The sequence below is a fragment of the Tasmannia lanceolata genome, unplaced genomic scaffold (genome assembly GCF_043159265.1).
Source record: "Tasmannia lanceolata isolate RefF3 unplaced genomic scaffold, GAP_Taslan_0.1 ptg000037l, whole genome shotgun sequence".
Taxonomy (NCBI): domain Eukaryota; kingdom Viridiplantae; phylum Streptophyta; class Magnoliopsida; order Canellales; family Winteraceae; genus Tasmannia; species Tasmannia lanceolata.
Genome location: NW_027518714.1, coordinates 12,673,358 through 12,691,298, shown reverse-complemented (window position 1 = coordinate 12,691,298; position 17,941 = coordinate 12,673,358). Strand labels below are relative to the sequence as shown.

The 17,941-nt window shown below is 39.8% G+C and overlaps 2 protein-coding genes across 2 annotated transcripts in view; both read left to right on the top strand.

The window, feature by feature from the left end:
• LOC143862647 (P-loop containing nucleoside triphosphate hydrolases superfamily protein) overlaps window positions 1–3,185 on the top strand; it is a 31,990-nt gene extending 28,805 nt beyond the window's left edge. The window contains exon 16 of the mRNA XM_077373717.1: window positions 2,753–3,185. The gene's annotated coding sequence lies outside the window, so the exon portion shown is untranslated. The remainder of the gene's footprint in view (window positions 1–2,752) is intronic.
• Window positions 3,186–8,988: 5,803 nt separating this feature from the next.
• HOT5 (GroES-like zinc-binding dehydrogenase family protein) lies at window positions 8,989–17,580 on the top strand. Its single transcript, XM_077371135.1, has 10 exons — window positions 8,989–9,104; window positions 9,285–9,349; window positions 9,433–9,569; window positions 9,679–9,725; window positions 10,492–10,817; window positions 14,999–15,081; window positions 15,200–15,275; window positions 16,597–16,754; window positions 16,839–17,000; window positions 17,278–17,580. The coding sequence occupies exons 2-10, from the start codon at window positions 9,316–9,318 to the stop codon at window positions 17,392–17,394; spliced, it is 1,140 nt and encodes a 379-aa protein (XP_077227250.1). The 5' UTR covers window positions 8,989–9,104; window positions 9,285–9,315; the 3' UTR covers window positions 17,395–17,580.
• Window positions 17,581–17,941: the final 361 nt, after the last annotated feature.

Here is a 17,941-nt window from a genome sequence, read left to right as displayed (position 1 = left end):
ACTAACAGCCTAAAAGATAGAAACCTACTAAAATTAGAATTCCTAAAAGACTAAACTTCCTAATTCTAAATAACATGGAAAATAAAAGCCTAAAAACTAAATAACATAGAAAATAAATGCCTAGAAATCCTAATGGGCAAATATGCCACTTATTGGCCTATTATCTGCATCATTCTCCCCCGGTTGAAAAAGAACTCGCCCTCGAGTTCTAGTCCACCTGGGTCAAAGATGTAAACAATCCACTAGGTAGTAGAACGCGTAATTCGGCGGAAGCAATCATAATGTCTAACGCTCGAGACAATCGGGAGAAGCATCTGCAAGTAGGGGTGGACATGGTTCGGTTCGGTTCTGAGGTAAACCTAGAACCGAACCACTGCCTGTCGGTTCTCAAAATCTAGAACCAGAACCGAACTGATGTAACCTGGAACCAAACCGAATTTAATCGGTTCGGTTCGGTTCCGGTTTACAAGAAGTAAAAAAATAGTTGGTTTATATGCAAAAGGCTTCGTACTAAACACTAATACATGCCTCAATGTCTCGTACTAAACACTAACAGGCTGTTATATATCCACCCTTTGGGGTTCTTCTTCTTCTTCTTCTTCTTCACGGCCCGGAGTTGCCGGACGAACAGTGGAAATAGAACTACTTTTGCAACTGCACTAGAATGAGTCAGAGGCAAAAATCAGAAAGAATACATGATTTCTTAACAAATTTGCAGAAGAAACGCAAAATCTAGAAACTAAAAATCTGTCTTTGAATGAAGAAAAACATCAAGAAATACTAAATCCTCTTACACTAAGCCCTTCAAAAGCTCAATCTCCAGAAAATTCCGGCACCGATTGGAGAAGAAATCAGAAAACCTTATGAGAGATCACAAATCCCTCAAAAAAGATGAGAAATTTTGAATCGTGAAAGTCAAGTGCGATTTGCAGCGAAAAGGATGTTCGGAGCGCCTCAGAGAGTGAGGCGAATTTTGAATCGTGCTAGAAGCCGAATCTCAAGCGTCGAGAAACCCTAGCGGAGAGCATGAGAGAGTGAGGCGTTTCAGAGGAGAGAATGAAAAAAAAAACTAATGTTTCTTAGTTTTTCCTTTCTTTTGTCTAAAAAAGTTAGAATTAAGAGTTAGAAAATGATAGCTGCAACCCCTTGTTTTGTTTCTTTTAGAATTAACAAATTGTTAGCCTTAAGAATGATATAAACACCCCCCAATTTTTTTGGCATTTCACGAATTTTAAATGGCATATTGTTTTTTTTTTTTCTCGGTTAAGTGGGCCCCTATTTAATGCACCAGCTGTTGTAGGGATTAAAAAAGGGAAAGTCAGTCACGTGTCCACAACTTACTCAAATAGACCCTGTTTGGATTGCAATAAAGGTACCGGCCAATTCTTTCACGAATTTTAAATGGCATATTGTTTTTTTCTTGGTTCGGTTCTCGGTTCCACGTCCCAAAACCCAGAACCAGAACTGAAAGCCACCGGTTCCCAGATCTCTGAACCAGAACCGAACCGAACCGAACCAGAACCAGCCGGTTTGGTTCGGTTCTTCGGTTTTAACGGAAACCATGTCCACCCCTATCTCCAAGGTCGGCGGAAGAAGAGGGAAGAAAGTGCCCATGTAGACTCATGCGAACAGAATCTGCGCTGGAGAAGTAAACTGGCTGGGAATATCGCAACGTACTCCTGGATCGACAAAACAGCTATGGGCAGTATCAATCTGTGTTCAGCATCAAGATGGTCATCTTGTGTACTGAAATCGGCGGGCTCGACCTCCATAATCATCTCGATCGGGGCATCTACTGGAGAAGCAATGCTATCAGTGTGCTCATGGAATGTTATGGAATCAGCATCTTCAATGATCAGCTCGTGCTGTGTATGCTCTGGTAATGCCTCAATGATCTGGTCACTCGGCTCAGACTCAGGCAATGGATCAGCTTCACGTGGATCTGCCACAATATCTGCCTCAGAAGAGTGAAGCTCATGCTCTAGATGATCGGCAATCGATGCGGCAGAAATCTCAGAATCATCATGCGCAACGATGTCGATATCGGCAATCAAACGAGTCTCTAACTCTGGAGCGTCCATCTCAGAGTCTGAATTTGATGGAATCAAAGGCTAAAAGTTGTCACGAACAACTTACGTGTTGAGGGCGAAACTCAATTTTGAGTGGAAATGGCTCAGGTGAGGAGAGAGAAAATGAGATGAGAGAAGAGAGAGAAAGGGTAGAGAGAGAAAGTGCTATTTTTTCCCCTTTCTTTCTGATTTTGTATTTCTTTTTCAGTTGTTGTTCTTCTACTCGGCAGAAGCTGCACGTGAGAATAACACTAATAGAGGGGGGTGCCTAAGGAGAAAAATAAGGTGAAAAATAAACCTAAGTAGAAAACCCAAGTAGGCCAATAATGGGCAAATATGCCACTTATTGGCCTATTATCTGCATCACATGTCATGGATTGCTTCATTATACAACGCCAACTAGAGGCACCCGCAATTTGTAACTGTGTAGTTCCTCTTTCAAAGTGGAAAGGGCTTTCTACTCCATTCATGTTCCTGAGATGTGATTTCATAAATTAGCATAATTGATTTGAGACTAAGTAGAAATTTGTGGGAGAAGCAGCCTTTCCATGGTCCATCGGCCACATGCTCAAGTACTGTTTTTTTTTAGAACCTCGACTTTCTATTTTTAATGTTTATGTTGATGCCTATCCCATGTTATGCCAAATGTTTAATGGCCTTTTTTATTTGACATTTTCTTACAGGCTTGGGTTTTTTCCCGCCGCGGGGGGAATTGTTCTGGGCTTTTACTTCACAAAATCACAGAAGATTTTGGCAGAACTTTCCGACTTTTCCTTTTTACATCTCCCTTCCTAACATATTTGTATTCGATGAGAGGGAAAGAACAAAAAGCAAATCAATCATTGCTATAGTCAAAAAATGTGTGGGTCCTACGTGACCCCACTACAAGAAAATATTTGGCTCTGTCCATCTTGTGGGCCCCAATAGCAAATCTTAGAGGGTTCAGATCAATTTCTGACCTTAATATGTGTGTTCTCTTGTTTTGGGTGAGCAAGTATTAGAATAGAAAACACTTGCAAAATGGGTATCCTTTTGGAAAATAAAGGTGAGAGTATAGATTCTATTAGAATATTGATTCTATTGCACAAAATAAAGTATTAGAGTATAGATTCTCTCCATTGAAAAGGCCTCATCACGCGGCCTTTATGAAGATTTATGTTGCTCGTCTTTGGTCTCCGTGTAGTTTGATTATTTGATCAATGGCTTTGGTTCTCCAAAGGCGGTTGACCCAAATGCAAAGGTTAGCCTAGTGATGGCCCACTAGATCAACAAACCCTAATCCGACAGTTAAAAATTGCACATCTAAGATGGGTTAGACCATCTTACAAAGGCCCAATTTCTTTCTATTGAAAATGGGCGTAAAACAATTATTTTTATGTAAAATGGTTGAAACAAATTTTACGCCAATTTTTCATTTTGCGCCTGCTTTTTAGTGGAAAATTGGTGTAAAATTTGATTTACGTGCAAAAAAATGAGCCCACGGGAGCAATAACATTGTCAATGTTATCAAAGGCTATTCTATTGTTTAATATTAATTTGTTTTATATTTGGGCTTTTAAATCTCTAGAGGTTATTGAGAACAGGTAAAATAGGTATAATAATTTTTCGGAAAAATACAGATACACCCCCTCTAGTTTCTGACACATTAAACTCTAACCCTGACTTTCAAAACGTAACAAGTACGCCCCCTAAAGCTTTTTTAACGTGACGGAGTAGATGGCAAGGCGGAAATGATCAAAATGCCGTCATCTTCCCTAATTGAAAATTAGGGTTTTCAGACATGAAAACTGAAAATTAGGGTTTGATTCAGACCCTTGTCTATTTATCAATATAAACCCTCAATTTAGGAGTTTTATTTGTCTTCGTTCACACCCTTATCATGATTTGCACATAAACCCTAATATTGTAGGGCTTTTTTGTTTTGTTTTTATTAATGTTTTTTTCTTGAAATGTGGGTTTGATGTAGCCATGGGGTGAGGTTTCATTGTTTGTGGTGGAGGTGACGGCGGTGGCTGGAGGTGCGGCAATAATCCTTCTACAAATGAGGGTATTTCTATCCTCAAAATATTAACCACGGTTAGTTTCAATCTTTCCGTCAGGTTAAACTGAGGGACCGTTGACGGAGGGCGTGTACTTGTCATGTTATGAAACCTCTGGGGGTGTACTTGTCACGTTTTGAAAGTCAGGGTTAGAATTGAATGTGTCAGAAACTAGAGGGGGGTGTAAACGGAATTTTCCCATAATTTTTTAAAGCAATTGTAATTTAGACAGTTTCTTGTTGATAAACGTTAGTAAATGGTTTTTGGCCAGATTATTGATCAAATGAATGACTCCCACCCTTTCAAAGAACAAAAAAACCATTGGCCACATGGGGTGCTGGAAAAAGCCAAAACAGCCCAAGTGCGTCACGACGACAATAACAATATCGGGATGCTATTGTGTGTGATATTTTTCACATACTTACCAGTTTTGTTTGGATGGTTGGGACCCACTGAAATAAGATAGGGCGAAATTTTTTAGCCGCCCTACCTTGACCAAATGGTGGTAGGGCCCACAAATATCTTATAGCGTGGGCCACCCCTCCCCTTCTTCATGTGAATGCTGGGCAGAATACCTCAAAAGTTACTAGATTTCTGGCCTTTGCTTCTTTACCAATCCATTTATAATAATGGCTATTGATTGGAGAGTGGAGATTTTTTTTAATGGTAGGGTCCACTCAAATTCAGTCTTCAAAGAGGGCTACAAAACTTCGCTCGTGTAAGATTAAACAGATCGTCACAATCTGCGTTGGTGGGGGTCCATCAGGGTCAAACCCATTCATCTATCGCCCATTTTGTGGGGGGTAAGGCAGCAATTTTTTTTACTTGAACTGGGAATTTTACAGGCAATAAGTTGAAGGGCTAGGATCATCCAATGAGAGGTTTTAGTGCACATGGGCTGATGTCCAGGTAGGCAAACGAGAGTGGTGAAGTGGTGCTATTTAAAAAATTCTCAGTCCTTTTTAATACTTCCTCTTTTAAATCTTTGGGTTTAGAAAAGGAAATCAATCAGCCGGATGATAATAGTGAAGTGATAAAGAGAAGATTCAAGATAAACACAAAATGAAGTGCAAGTAGAAAGGAGAGAGATGGAGATGTGCACCGATTTATAGTGGTTCGGCCTATACCTCTAGGGCTACTCCTAGGGGTGCAACTCGAGTCATGTTCAACTAGAAAAAAGTCTGGTCGGGTAGGGAATCGTTCGGGTCGGGTTCGGGTTGAGGGCGTGGGCAACCCGAACTGAGTGAAACCAGACATTTTTAAAATTTTTTTATCATATTTTAATCAATTAAACCTTAAAAAAAAGCTGGTTTGGTCAGGTAGGACTAGGGTTGGGTTTGGTTGGAAAAAAGAGTTACTCGGGTTGGGTCTGGTTCGAACTCGGGTCAGGTCGAGGTCTGGGTTCAGGTTGAGTAAATGGTTCCCTGGGTCGGGTTCGCGTTGGCCTCAACCCGACCCAACCTGACCCGAGTTGCACCCCTACCTAAGCCACTGTCACAAGCAGCCACTTGTGGTTCAACTTAGTATCTTCTTGAAAGGTGAAAAGTGCCTTTTTACAACACTTAAAATGCTCTCCAAACTCCAGAGCTTTACAGTCCACGGGTTCAATCGGATCCGTTTTCCTTTTTTAACAAATAGATTTGTGAATCCTTCGAGTAGGGCTGATGCACCACTTCGCCACACTTCTTCTCTCCAAATAAATGTGTACAAGTATGCCTAGGGAGATCTCCTTCAAGTAGATTGCATGTTTAAAGCTTGGAAAGAAGAAAGAATAATGAAAACTTGAATATGCAAAGTTGACCTTGGTTTTTCATTCATCTCTCTCAAGTTTCGGGTCACCCTCCTCTCATCCTTCTCTACGCATTGACTGCAAGCCCTAGCCCACCCCTATTACTCACGCTCACAGCTAATGGTCACATTTGCATTCGCCCTCTTTTGAGAATTTTAACGGTGTAAAGTGTAAGTAGGACTTGCTAGGACACTCCGATGGACGGTCTAATTTGAAACGGATCGTGACCGAGACGTAGGAAGTAGGTTCCGAAGAACACTCCTAATTCGATCCGACCAATAAAAAAATTGAATGGATCATGACTAAGACATACGTGGATAAGATCCGAAGTGGATCCGTTGACACCCCTACAAACTAAGGGAAAGGCAAGGGTGAAAATGACGATAATTCCATGTAGAAAGTAGGATACAAATGGAATTACAGAAGGGTAAAAGCCAGGACACAGTTGTAATTACAAGAGGGCAAAGCACCTGACGAAGTCCCAAAAGGCTTTAAGAGTTGTATAGATATTGATTTTTGCCCTCCATTTTTGCCTCTTGAATTTATACCTTCCATATATTTAGAGAGCACCTGTTTCTCGTGTAGAATTTTATCAACAATTGACGGATCAAGGGATGGTTATACCGTATTATCGAATCTCTGAGTTGAATCTGATCCATTGAATATGCAGATGCTCTATGTACTATACGGTACAAAATCTATAATGCATTTTGGAGAATAAATGCACTAAGGCCCTGTTTGAATGCACTATGCCCTGTTTGGATTGCAGGTAAAAGATGTGTCATGGAAAAAAATTTCTTAGGAAACTTTTTTGTATCCACGATTAAGATTAAGAGAGGAATGATATGCTCAAGAGATCTTGAATATTATTAAACTCACCCTCATAAAATATGAGATCCTCACTTCTCCTCCTCCTCCTCCTCATAGACTCCATGTTTCATCTCCTAATGTATAGAAACCAATCTTTGCACTTTCATAACAGCCTACAATCATGCATCCATTGTAGTTGGGATGTTACTGATGATAAATAGCCACGCTAAGGACTGTTGGAATGCTTTCATCGCACCAAATTTCTTCCCAAAGTGGTGAAAGTGGGATTTGAGTACTTCAAATGGATTAAAGAGAAAGTCCAAATCTATTATCAACCATTTTTTCAAAACATCCACAACACCTTCCCGGGAGCACCCGGATTAGGTAACCTGAAACCCTTCCCGTCAGACTGTAGAACCATTCTAAACTATGTCTCAATGATAATCGTTGACCAGTAGAAGAGGAACTTTGTGTATCTCTGCTACAAACAATTTCCACGAGACACAAACCGCACCGAGAAGGGCATGATCCTCTACATCTAGCTTCTTTAGGATCAACTCCGTCATCCTCACAGCTTTGCTATCCATTCTTTCTGCTAGCGGTTACTGCTTCACTGGTAAAGTAATTCGAACTCTTTGCTGCTTGAACCACCAAGGGTGAAACCCAAAAGAAAAATCTCTGTAGGAAAGAACCCAAATCAACATAGATGTTTCTGTCTCTCTCTTTCAAATCAAAAATAAAATAAAATAAAATAAAAGTATGGGGTGAATGGCATGCCTGTAGAGAATGTAAAAAGGATAAGCATAACGCCAACAGTACTAGAGAATCCAACCTCTAGCCTTTGCAAGCTTCTTGTTATATACCTCGTATTAGTGATTTTGGATTTTCAAAATCATGTATTCTGCATGTTTTAGTGTTTTGGAAAATATTTTATCAAAAGCGTTTGGTAAAAAGAAAATGTTTTCTTGGAAAGATTTACTTTTACAAAAAGATGTAGAAGTGTAGTTGAAAAGATAGTTCTGATGAGAAAAAGGAAAGATAAGGGCTTATAAAGCACTATACTTTTCTAATACTTGTTGATTGCACATTGGGTTGAACCCATAGTTGGACCCGCGGGACGGTGCAACGCACCGTTCGCACAAGCGCACGCGCGCGCGGCGTGGGCAATGGGCTATAGGGCGCATAGTGACACTTTTTTAGGCGCACTTTGCACTTCAGATTTGATTTGCACCATTGGATCAAGATGAAGGTGGATCCGGCCCAACGGGCCCATAACTCTAACGGTCAAAGAGTGTGATCAAATGGGTGGTGTCCCTTCCCCCAAAGGTTAAGTGCCAAGGGGGTGCGATCCACACCATAGATGGTTGATCTAACGATGACTGGGTTGGAGAGAGGTTTTACTCAAACCAACAGTCACCTCTAGGATCGATCAGGACCGTTCAATATCAATGGGTGCGATCTAACGGTCAGATTTCAAACATTCTAGAAAGGTGCCCTGTAGAGGTGTTTTCACACTGAAAATACACCAGGTGGTCTACAAAATATGCAGAATTCAGTCATTTCATATAGGAAGACGAATTGGCAATTCTGACAGACTTTACACTCTCTTCTACACTTCTACAAAATCCCTACATACTGTTTTTCTTTTGTTTTCTGTTCTAGATATTGTTTTTCTGCAGAAACATTATCTAGAAAATTCTTTAAGGCTTGAAATTTCGGAAGGGCATTTCGGATTTGATTCCGCTAGTGTTACGCGTCATCAAACATTAGTAGGGCTTCCCTACTAGGCTTCATTGTATCTTGGAAGCAATTCGCGAATCCCCTTTGCACACTACTAGTGGAGGCGAATCTTGTCTTAAGGAAAGTGATATCACGCCTTGAAGCAACAAGTTTCTGTTTTCTATCAACGACTACACCTCGTTCACCTCTGTAAAGAAAACACAACCTCAGCTAGGAACTTAATGACGAAAAACCATTAGAAACTAAAATAAATAGAGATCCGATAAAACACCAGAAATTTATGAGGAATAGAGAAAAATCAAAAGAGAAGAAGGTAATTTAAGGTCGGGAAAGAAAAATTAGAAGAAGAAGTCGAAAAAAAGATGTGAAAGATAGGAAGAAAGTTGAAAAAAAATCACACGTAAGGATAAGAAGCAAGGTAGGGTTTGTTTGTATTCTACACATTCGACATGAGTGTTGCTCATTTTCTTTTCTTCGTTTATTCTTTCCAACTTCCCTTCCTCCATGTTCAGTTGGCCAATTCCCATAGAAATTTCCATTTTTTGTTGGAATTATTTTGCCATTAGACCCACGATGCAAGCACTACTAATATAAAACTTCATAGCATAGTATATCATTGATCCCAAATCAAAGAGCGAGTTAATTTTTCTTTTCCAGGTAATAAGATTAGAGTAATGATATATTCACCCCTTCTTCTTACTTGGGACAGCCCCTCGACCGTGAGTACTACTGAGTAGTCGCAAAAAAAAACTCGAGGGGGCTGTCTGAAGTAAGAAAAGGGGACACATATACCTTATCTATCATTTTGTTTACCCTCTCTCTCTTCTATATCCTCAGTCATAGAAACAGATCGAGAAAAGAAAAAGCCATGGCCACCCAAGGTGAAGTCATCACCTGCAAAGGTACTCTCTCATTCATTTTACTTTCTTACTCATTCATCTCAGTTTCTTACTCTGCTATTATCATTTTTTTGTTGATGAAAAAGCTGCTGTTGCTTGGGAGGCGAATAAGCCTCTAGTGATCGAAGATGTTCAGGTGGCCCCACCACAAGCGGGCGAGGTTCGAATCAAGATCCTCTACACCGCTCTCTGCCACACCGATGCGTACACTTGGAGTGGCAAGGTCGTCCATCTATCCCTCCATTTCTCGATCAGATTCAATGTTCTCTAAAACAAAGTTAATCAAGATCCATAAATTCTAACTAATCTATTCTTAAATTTTTTTTTTCCAGGATCCAGAGGGTCTCTTCCCTTGCATTCTCGGCCATGAGGCAGCGGGGTAATTTTATTTTCTTTATTTTTTCCTATCAATCTGCTTCAAGTAATTTTTAGATTTCTTATTATTTTGATCTGAGAGTAGTGATTTAGGGTTGAGATTTGATCCTATAGAGTTGTTCAGAGTGTGTAATTTTCAGATTCCTGATTATTTTGATCTGAGAGTAGCTATTTCGAGTTGAAATTCGACCCTACAGGGTTGTTATGTCTCATTTTTAGATTTCCGATTATTTTGATCTTACAGTAGCTATTTCGGGTTTAGATTCGATCCTGCAGTGTTGTTGAGAGTGTGTAACTTTCAGATTTCTGGTTATTTTGATCTGAGAGTAGAGATTTAGGGTTGAGATTTGATCCTACGGTGTTGTTGAGAGTGTGTAATTTTCAGATTTCTGGTTATTCTGATCTGAGAGTAGAGATTTAGGGTTGATGCTTGATCCTACGGTGTTGTTGAGAGAGAGTGTAATTTTCATATTTCTGGTTATTTTGGTCCGAGAGTAGAGATTTAGGGTTGACGCTTGATCCTACGATGTTGTTGAGGGTGTGCAATCTTCAGATTTCTGGTTATTTTAATCTGAGAGTGTAGAGATTTAGGGTTGAGATTTGATCCTATGGTGTTGCTGAGAGAGTTTAATTTTCAGATTTCTGATAATTTTGATCTGAGAGTAGCGATTTAGGGTTGACGACCCTAATGGGCTGTTGAGAGTGTGTAATTTTCAGATTATTTTGATCTGAGAGTAACGATTTACGGTTGATATTTGATGATCCTACAGGATTGTTGAGAGTGTGGGCGAAGGAGTAACTGATGTTCAGCCAGGAGATCATGTTATACCTTGTTACCAAGCTGAATGCAAAGAATGTAAGTTTTGTAAATCGGGAAAGACGAATCTCTGTGGAAAAGTGCGAATGGCCACCGGAGTCGGTGTCATGATGAACGATCGCAAGAGTCGTTTCTCTGTAAATGGGACTCCTATCTATCATTTCATGGGAACGTCGACGTTTAGCCAGTATACGGTGGTACATGATGTTAGTGTTGCTAAGATTGATCCGAAAGCCCCTCTGGACAAAGTTTGTCTGCTGGGTTGTGGTGTTCCAACAGGTGATTAATTCTCTCTCTCTCTCTCTCTCTCTCTTCATGTTTTGAAGGTCATATTAAGATTTTTCAACTTTTGTAGATGCTTGATTATTTTGCTATTTGTTTTCTATTCTCTGGTTTTTTGACAGCTTTCTAATTTATGCTCTATTTGATGATGCCATTGAATCCTGTAATTCAAGTCATGGTTCTTTTCGCATTTAGTTTAAAGCGTAAGGAAGATTTTTGAGTAATTGGTGACATTGCTGTGATTTAAGCATATTGACATCTTCTTGGTTATTTTTGAGTGTGAATGCACTTTGCATTATTGGGGTCTTGGGGATGCTGTTTGTCATAAAATTGTCTCCCTACATACAAGTCAATTATAGACCTTGCATTGTTGGGGCATTTTATCTGATGGACATTTTTTTATTGCAGTTCTCCATTGGAGTCTTTATTGTTTTCAACATGGAGTTTTGTATACATACACTCACACATATCATACATGCCTAATTTGCTCAATATAGAATGCAGCTTTGGACTCGATACACACTTAGTAAGAGCCTTTACTAATTGATTTCCTGTCTTCACAAATGGTAGACAAACTTCTTTGGAGGCGACTCTCTTTCAAAAAAAGTGTCTGTCCACCTTAATTTGCTTGGTTTGATCCTGTTGAACAAGAATGTGAGCAATGTTTGTTGATGACACCTTATTATCACAACAAAAGCGCGTTGGTCTTTCAGTTTCTATCTCAAATTTAAACATAATATTATGCAATCCAAACAACTCTGTGATTCTCTGAGACATTGCTCTATATTCGACTTTTCACTGGACTTTGCTACCACTAATTGCTTCTTGCTCTGCGAAGTCAAAAGGTTGTCTCCCACTCATGTACGATAGCCAGAAGTAGACTAATGATCGTCAACTGATCCAACCCAGTCAGCGTCAGTGTAGGCTTCCACTCGTAGGTAATCTGGTTACTAAACATAAGCCATTTCCAAGAGTTGCTAAGTACCTCAGAATCTTCTTAACAACTGCAAGACATGATGTCCTTGTAGCATGCATGTTTTGATTGCACATTGATAGCATATGTGATGTCAGGATGAGTTAAGGACAAGTACACAGCGATCATCTTTCCCAAAGTCAGATCTTGAAAAACACAGCGATCAGGAAAGAATATCACCACAATTAAGATTTCAGATAAAGCTGCTAACAGACAAGAGATTAGTCCCAAGCTGATGAACGTGAAGAGTAATGGACATAGATAGGCAAATTACTTAGGGTGATGTCTCATATCCTAGATATAGGAGATAAGGAGCCATCATGGACTTTGTCTCATCCTGCAGGTACAAGGAAAAGAAGGAAAACACATCTGTCATATGATCAAAAGCTCCAGAGTCACTAACCCAAGAGGGAGAGTCAGTGTGATGTGCAAAGGCTGGATACCTTACTGAACATACACAGATGAGGCAAAGACTGCTGCACTCTCCAGCTGAGATAGTAGAAGGCGGCTTTGATGCACAATATCTGCTGGACCGAAGCCAACATGTTTGGAAGATGAGGTGGCACATGCGGTACTTGGTTGAGGTGACTGAGTGGTGGAGAGGTGGCTGTCCTTTTTTTTTTGAATGATGCAGTTTAGGTTGTTGTCCTTATCCTTGTGTTCTTATTGCCATCTCTTACCACTTCTTGTCACTTCGGGGTTATTGCATGAAGATCCTTTTGCTTTCTTCACTTTGTTCTAGGCAATAAACCTCTCTTAAACCCGAAAGATCCCTATTGAGTATCTAATTCCTATTTGTCTCAAATTCAGGATTTAAACCAGGAAGGAACTGGTTTAAATCCTGAACTGGTTTAAACCAGGATGGAACTCACTTTTCAAAAACAAAAAAAAACCAGGAAGGAATTCATTTACTCAGTTCTACTCAATCAATAGTCTGATAGTGATCCAACTCTTCCTACACCCCTTTGAGGAACCACGAAGTATTGAACAACACTCTTCTCCCCCAACAAAGAGGTGCAAATCTTGCCAGACTTGATAAACTCTGGCAAGGTTCTTTCTCTGCTATATACCAACTTGGCCGCACGATCCCTGATCTTTTTGGTAATGGAAAGAAACATCTTAGTCTGGTGAGTCTGAGGTCACGCAGACCTAACTAGCCATGACATGATCATCAGATTCTCATGTTCCCACTTGGCATGGGAAGAATCCTCAATAGATGGCTTCTGGACTTGCCCAGTCAAGTATCCTAGCCTTTCTCACTCGTCGATGTACATTTTGGGCGACTATGATCACTCCAATTAGTTTAGTTCCTTCCAATTTGACTATCGTGATCTTGATATTAGGGTGTCATTCATCCCTATGATACGAGATCCAAATTCCGGGATCTCGGTAACAATACTGACAACCTTCAAACTCACACTAGCCAACATCTTGGTCTTTTGAAAACTCAACCAACCCTAGTTGGGCATGAGATAACCTTCGGCCACACCCCGAACAGGTGTACCAACTGCAACATTTTTCCCTACTACAACCAACAAACACAAATTTTGTAGGGGCGGTAGGGTGTATATAGCGAAATCGTCACAACCCGCTCCATACTTCTCCAAATCACACTAGATCAGTATTTTTTCCTTTCAAGATTTTTATTTCTGACGAAACATTCACAATCTCCACTTTTGCAAACCCTAGATTGAGCAGATCATTCCAATATTTCAAATTTTCTTTTTTGGATTTTTCGAGATAACAGCTCATTGGACATCCAAACATCCTAAAAAATTCCCAAAAAACTTGTGAAATCACCCTTCATCAAACTGTACCTGCTTCAAACTTCAAGGCATGGTCGTACGGTTGCTGTCGTCGCTCGGATGATACTATGACATCACCCTTTGGTGTGCAAAGGACAAAAAGGAGAAATTGATGCGGATCGATTCAAAAAAAACTTCTGCTTTAATACCAAGTTATGATGAATAATAAGAAGAGATTGATTCCCTCTCTAAACAAACTTTTATATTAATAAAAAAATAAATACAAAAATGGTCTTATTACTCGTATAGACCTATTTCAACATGATCCAACAGAGTCGATTGATTTTATTTTCACTTAATGGCATCAAAATATGGATAATACAGTCCCAAATCTCTGTTGCAACTAGGTAGTGGATCAGGGGATTTACGGATTCCTCAGCACTAGAGCACTTGCTGCACAAATTCTGCAACCTCCGATTTCTGTTGATTAAATGATTGATGGTCAAAACTTTGTCCCGCCTTGCTGTCAAACAAAATGCAATTACTCTAGAAGGGGCTGGCAGCGCTTTCTGCTCTTCTTTTCCAAGTAGTTGATTACATGGATTTTACTCTAAATTCCCCATTTGTTGTTAAAGTCCATATCAGTGTTTCAAAATGTGGATGTGGTTCAGAATGTAGCCAAAGCAAATCCTAGTCGACTTCGCACAACACGGTCAAGTACTCGGTTGATGGTGCCAAGCACTCGATTGATGCAGTCATAACTTGGGAGAGTCGGAGGAGTTTTGATTGACTTTGTAGGGCAAAATGCAGACTTGGACAAGAAGGCATCCAAGGTAAAAAGAGAGTTGACGCGGGGGAGTCAATGATGCAGGGGAGTTTTGAAATTGTGGTCCATATCCTGCGATCCTTGTAGTGCTATCATTCATAGGGTTGTATGTGCTACATCCATGTTCTAGCTTTCTATATGTAAGACAAAGGATGTCTTTGTTCACTTGCAAGGTAAAACAAAGGATGTCTCTGTTCTATGCAGTTTAAGCCACGAGTTCAACTTAATTATAACAACTGTTTTTTTCATCCATTGCTTGTCAGACTGCCTTATGTTTGAAGTATTTTGGCTACATTTTTTATTTCATTTATATGGCTTTTTTTATCTGGGAAAAATAATAATATAATTCAAAAGGGTCCATTTTCCATGGTTTTCTTCATATTCTGGTGCATGTATGTTTTTGTGGGGAGATGATAAATTCGCACCCCCTGTAGAATGATTCGCACCCCTTATAACGTGAATTGTGCCAAACTTTAACGTTTTTTCACGTCAAATCACATTAAAAGGGGTGCGAATTCTCCTACAGGGGGTGCGAATTTATCATCACCTTTTTTGTGGCTGCATTACTCTAGTTTGAATATTGGTTTTGGTTGGGTGTTTTTCTCCATTTTCTGATGTATAGTGCTATCTTTAGGTCTTGGAGCAGTTTGGAACACGGCAAAGGTAGAACCAGGTTCCATTGTTGCTGTTTTTGGCCTTGGAACTGTTGGCCTTGCGGTAGGTTGTCAAACAAGCACCTCTTAGCTGTGATATACTGGTGCTATGTTTTTTTTTCGAATGGCTATACTGGTGCTATGTTGACTTTTGAAAAGTTATCTGCTTCTCACTTTGACAGGTTGCAGAGGGTGCAAGATCAGCTGGTGCTTCTCGCATAATTGGGGTTGATCTAGACAGCAAAAAATTTGATGTTGGTATATCTTTTACTATTCTCAGGCATCTTGATATCTTTTACCCAAAAGTAATTTTAATTCATGAGTCGCAGCATGATTAAGCCATTTCACATTTCAAATAGGTCCTGAAGTAATCAATTTTGATTGTATGGTTGATCACTTCCTTTGGGAAGGTTCTTACTTGTAACGAGTTTTTAAAATAGCTTATTTTTTCATTTTTCAGATCTCCACTTGACATTTATTCCAATTCTCTATAATCTATATACTACTTTTCCCTTGGAAATTGTTCTTAAGAGTAAATGATGTGAGCTACCTATATTAAGTTTGGACCTTGGCTTGTATGACAACTTGAATTTAACAACCTTGCTTTATCCTTGATAAAAGAGTTTTTTGAAGTGAAATCACCCTGCTGTTATCGACGTGTCATTTCTAGCAAAACCTATGCATTTCCAGCATGGATTTCTATAATCCATATATCTCTTTGGTATGCATTTTATTTTTTTGGTAGGGACGATAAAAGAGATGAGCTGGTTCCAGGAGGAAAGGATCCTTCTTCTTCCAGTCCATCTATACTTTTGGGTATGCCTATGTGAGAGACAATTGCATTTTTAGCAAGTTTTGGAATTGGGAACAGTTCTCTATTCAATTCCATGTTTGGATGTAGTGCTACTGTCAGTCTCGTAGAATGAGAAAATGTCCCATCAAGAGCTTGATAGCTCACAGGGCGGCCATAGTGGGGGTGTAGGGTTCCTATAGTTTAGCTATCAGTAGGCGGCCGTAGCCTTCTTATAGTTTTGGCGCTAACTTTGTGCTTCATCTCTCTGTCCTTGTCTCATTTGATTTGAGTTTATGTTGTAATGGAGTAGAGTTTTAGAGCATCTTGCACCTCATTACAAGAACCCATGACTAGAACTGGATTCTACCTTGAGCCTTTTATACTATGTAAGGACCCAAAAACAATGGCATTTGAAGGTTGCCAGAAAGAAAGAGGTCCTTCTGCAATATATGGTTCATTTATGCCCTAGTTTTAATCCATAGAGCAGAAAACTAGAGGTATGGTTCATTTATGCCCTAGTTTTAATCCATAGAGCAGAAAAGTTGAGGTACACTATTCTAAATAACTCTGCTTAGGTTCTTTTGTTAAGCATTTTAAAGTTATTGGGTAGATTGGATTCCTTTCCACATTGATGAATGAGATTTTTTTATTGGAGGAGCTAAGATTCTCAATTCAAAGATCTGTCCTAATTTTATATTATTAAATTACCTTTTTTTCAAATGGTATTTATGGTTGGAGTTTTTAAACTTCTCTCAAATTTTATGTGAATATTACTGTCGCATGCAGCAAAGAAGTTTGGTGTCACAGAATTTGTGAACCCAAAAGAGCATGAGAAACCAATACAGCAGGTTCTTGTCGACCTCACTGATGGTGGCGTTGACTACAGTTTCGAGTGCATAGGAAATGTTTCTGTGATGAGGGCTGCTCTAGAATGTTGTCATAAGGTAAGATTATGTATTTTATGAGTGTGTGAAAGTTCTCTTTGTGGATAAACAGCTGTCACCTACAATAATACCCATTTGCTTCAGGGTTGGGGAACATCGGTTATTGTGGGTGTCGCAGCATCTGGTCAGGAGATCTCTACAAGGCCTTTTCAGCTGGTCACAGGACGTGTTTGGAAAGGAACAGCCTTTGGTGGATTCAAGAGCCGCTCTCAAGTGCCTTGGCTCGTAGAGAAGTATCTTAAGAAGGTATTCTAGTGACTCCATTGTATTTTCATTACTGTCTATTGCTAGTCAGAACATGTAGTTGTTTCTCCTGCACTCACACACTTCAGCTTCTTGCCCACCAGTCACGCACGCATTTGCCCTGCCCCATTTGATCAGGACTCTCCTTTCTGAAAGGCTTTTCTAGTTGGTTTCTCCTTTTTCACTTGGTTGCCAAGCCTAAAATCTCCACTGCTTTTACAGTTTATTGGTAGTAAAAAATGATATATGTAGCGTCTCTTCCTTTATTTTCCTTTTTCAGGAAATTAAAGTGGACGAGTACATCACCCACAATATGACCCTCGGGGAGATAAATGAGGCCTTCCACCTGATGCATGAAGGTGGCTGTCTGCGATGTGTGCTTGACGTGCATACTTAAGGTGATCTCTTTCAATTTTACTGCATATTCTGCCTTAGGGCTTAAACTGCACCTAAATATCTGACGGATATTCCATTGCCTTGTGAATTGTATCTGCTGAATCTCGTTGGATTAATGTCAACGACATGGAAATTTATGGATATTTTTGGTAGGGCTAAGAACCCTACTATAGATATGGTTGAACCAGATGGAGCTCATTTTTTAGCCTTTAAACTATGCCTGGAATACAAGGATCAAGTGAGCTGAAGTTACTACGTATAGTGACTCAGCTCAAACAAGATCCAAATCTCTAGGTCCGTTCCAGATCCGAGTTGGATCGAAATGCTACTGATTGGATTCTAACCGATTCGGACTCGGCTTATCCAATGTCCATTGCATTTTGCATTCTCCTGGTTCAACCAAAGAAAAGTGTAATGCTTTAGTAGGGTGCGAGCTCGTTGTAATACCAATGAGGTGCGACCACTACGGCATATTGGAGCTGGAGCTCGCCTTTGAATGATCTAGACCATCCACTTAATAGACTTTTTTTTTTTATATCCCATGTCCT

Bases quoted from the DNA above. Each gene is read 5' to 3' on its own strand.
- HOT5 (XM_077371135.1), top strand. From the start codon at position 9,316: ATGGCCACCCAAGGTGAAGTCATCACCTGCAAAG. The intron at 10,818-14,998 runs GTGATTAATTCT...TGCTATCTTTAG, and splicing joins GGGTTGTGGTGTTCCAACAG to GTCTTGGAGCAGTTTGGAAC. The intron at 15,276-16,596 runs GTATATCTTTTA...TGTCGCATGCAG, and splicing joins CAGCAAAAAATTTGATGTTG to CAAAGAAGTTTGGTGTCACA.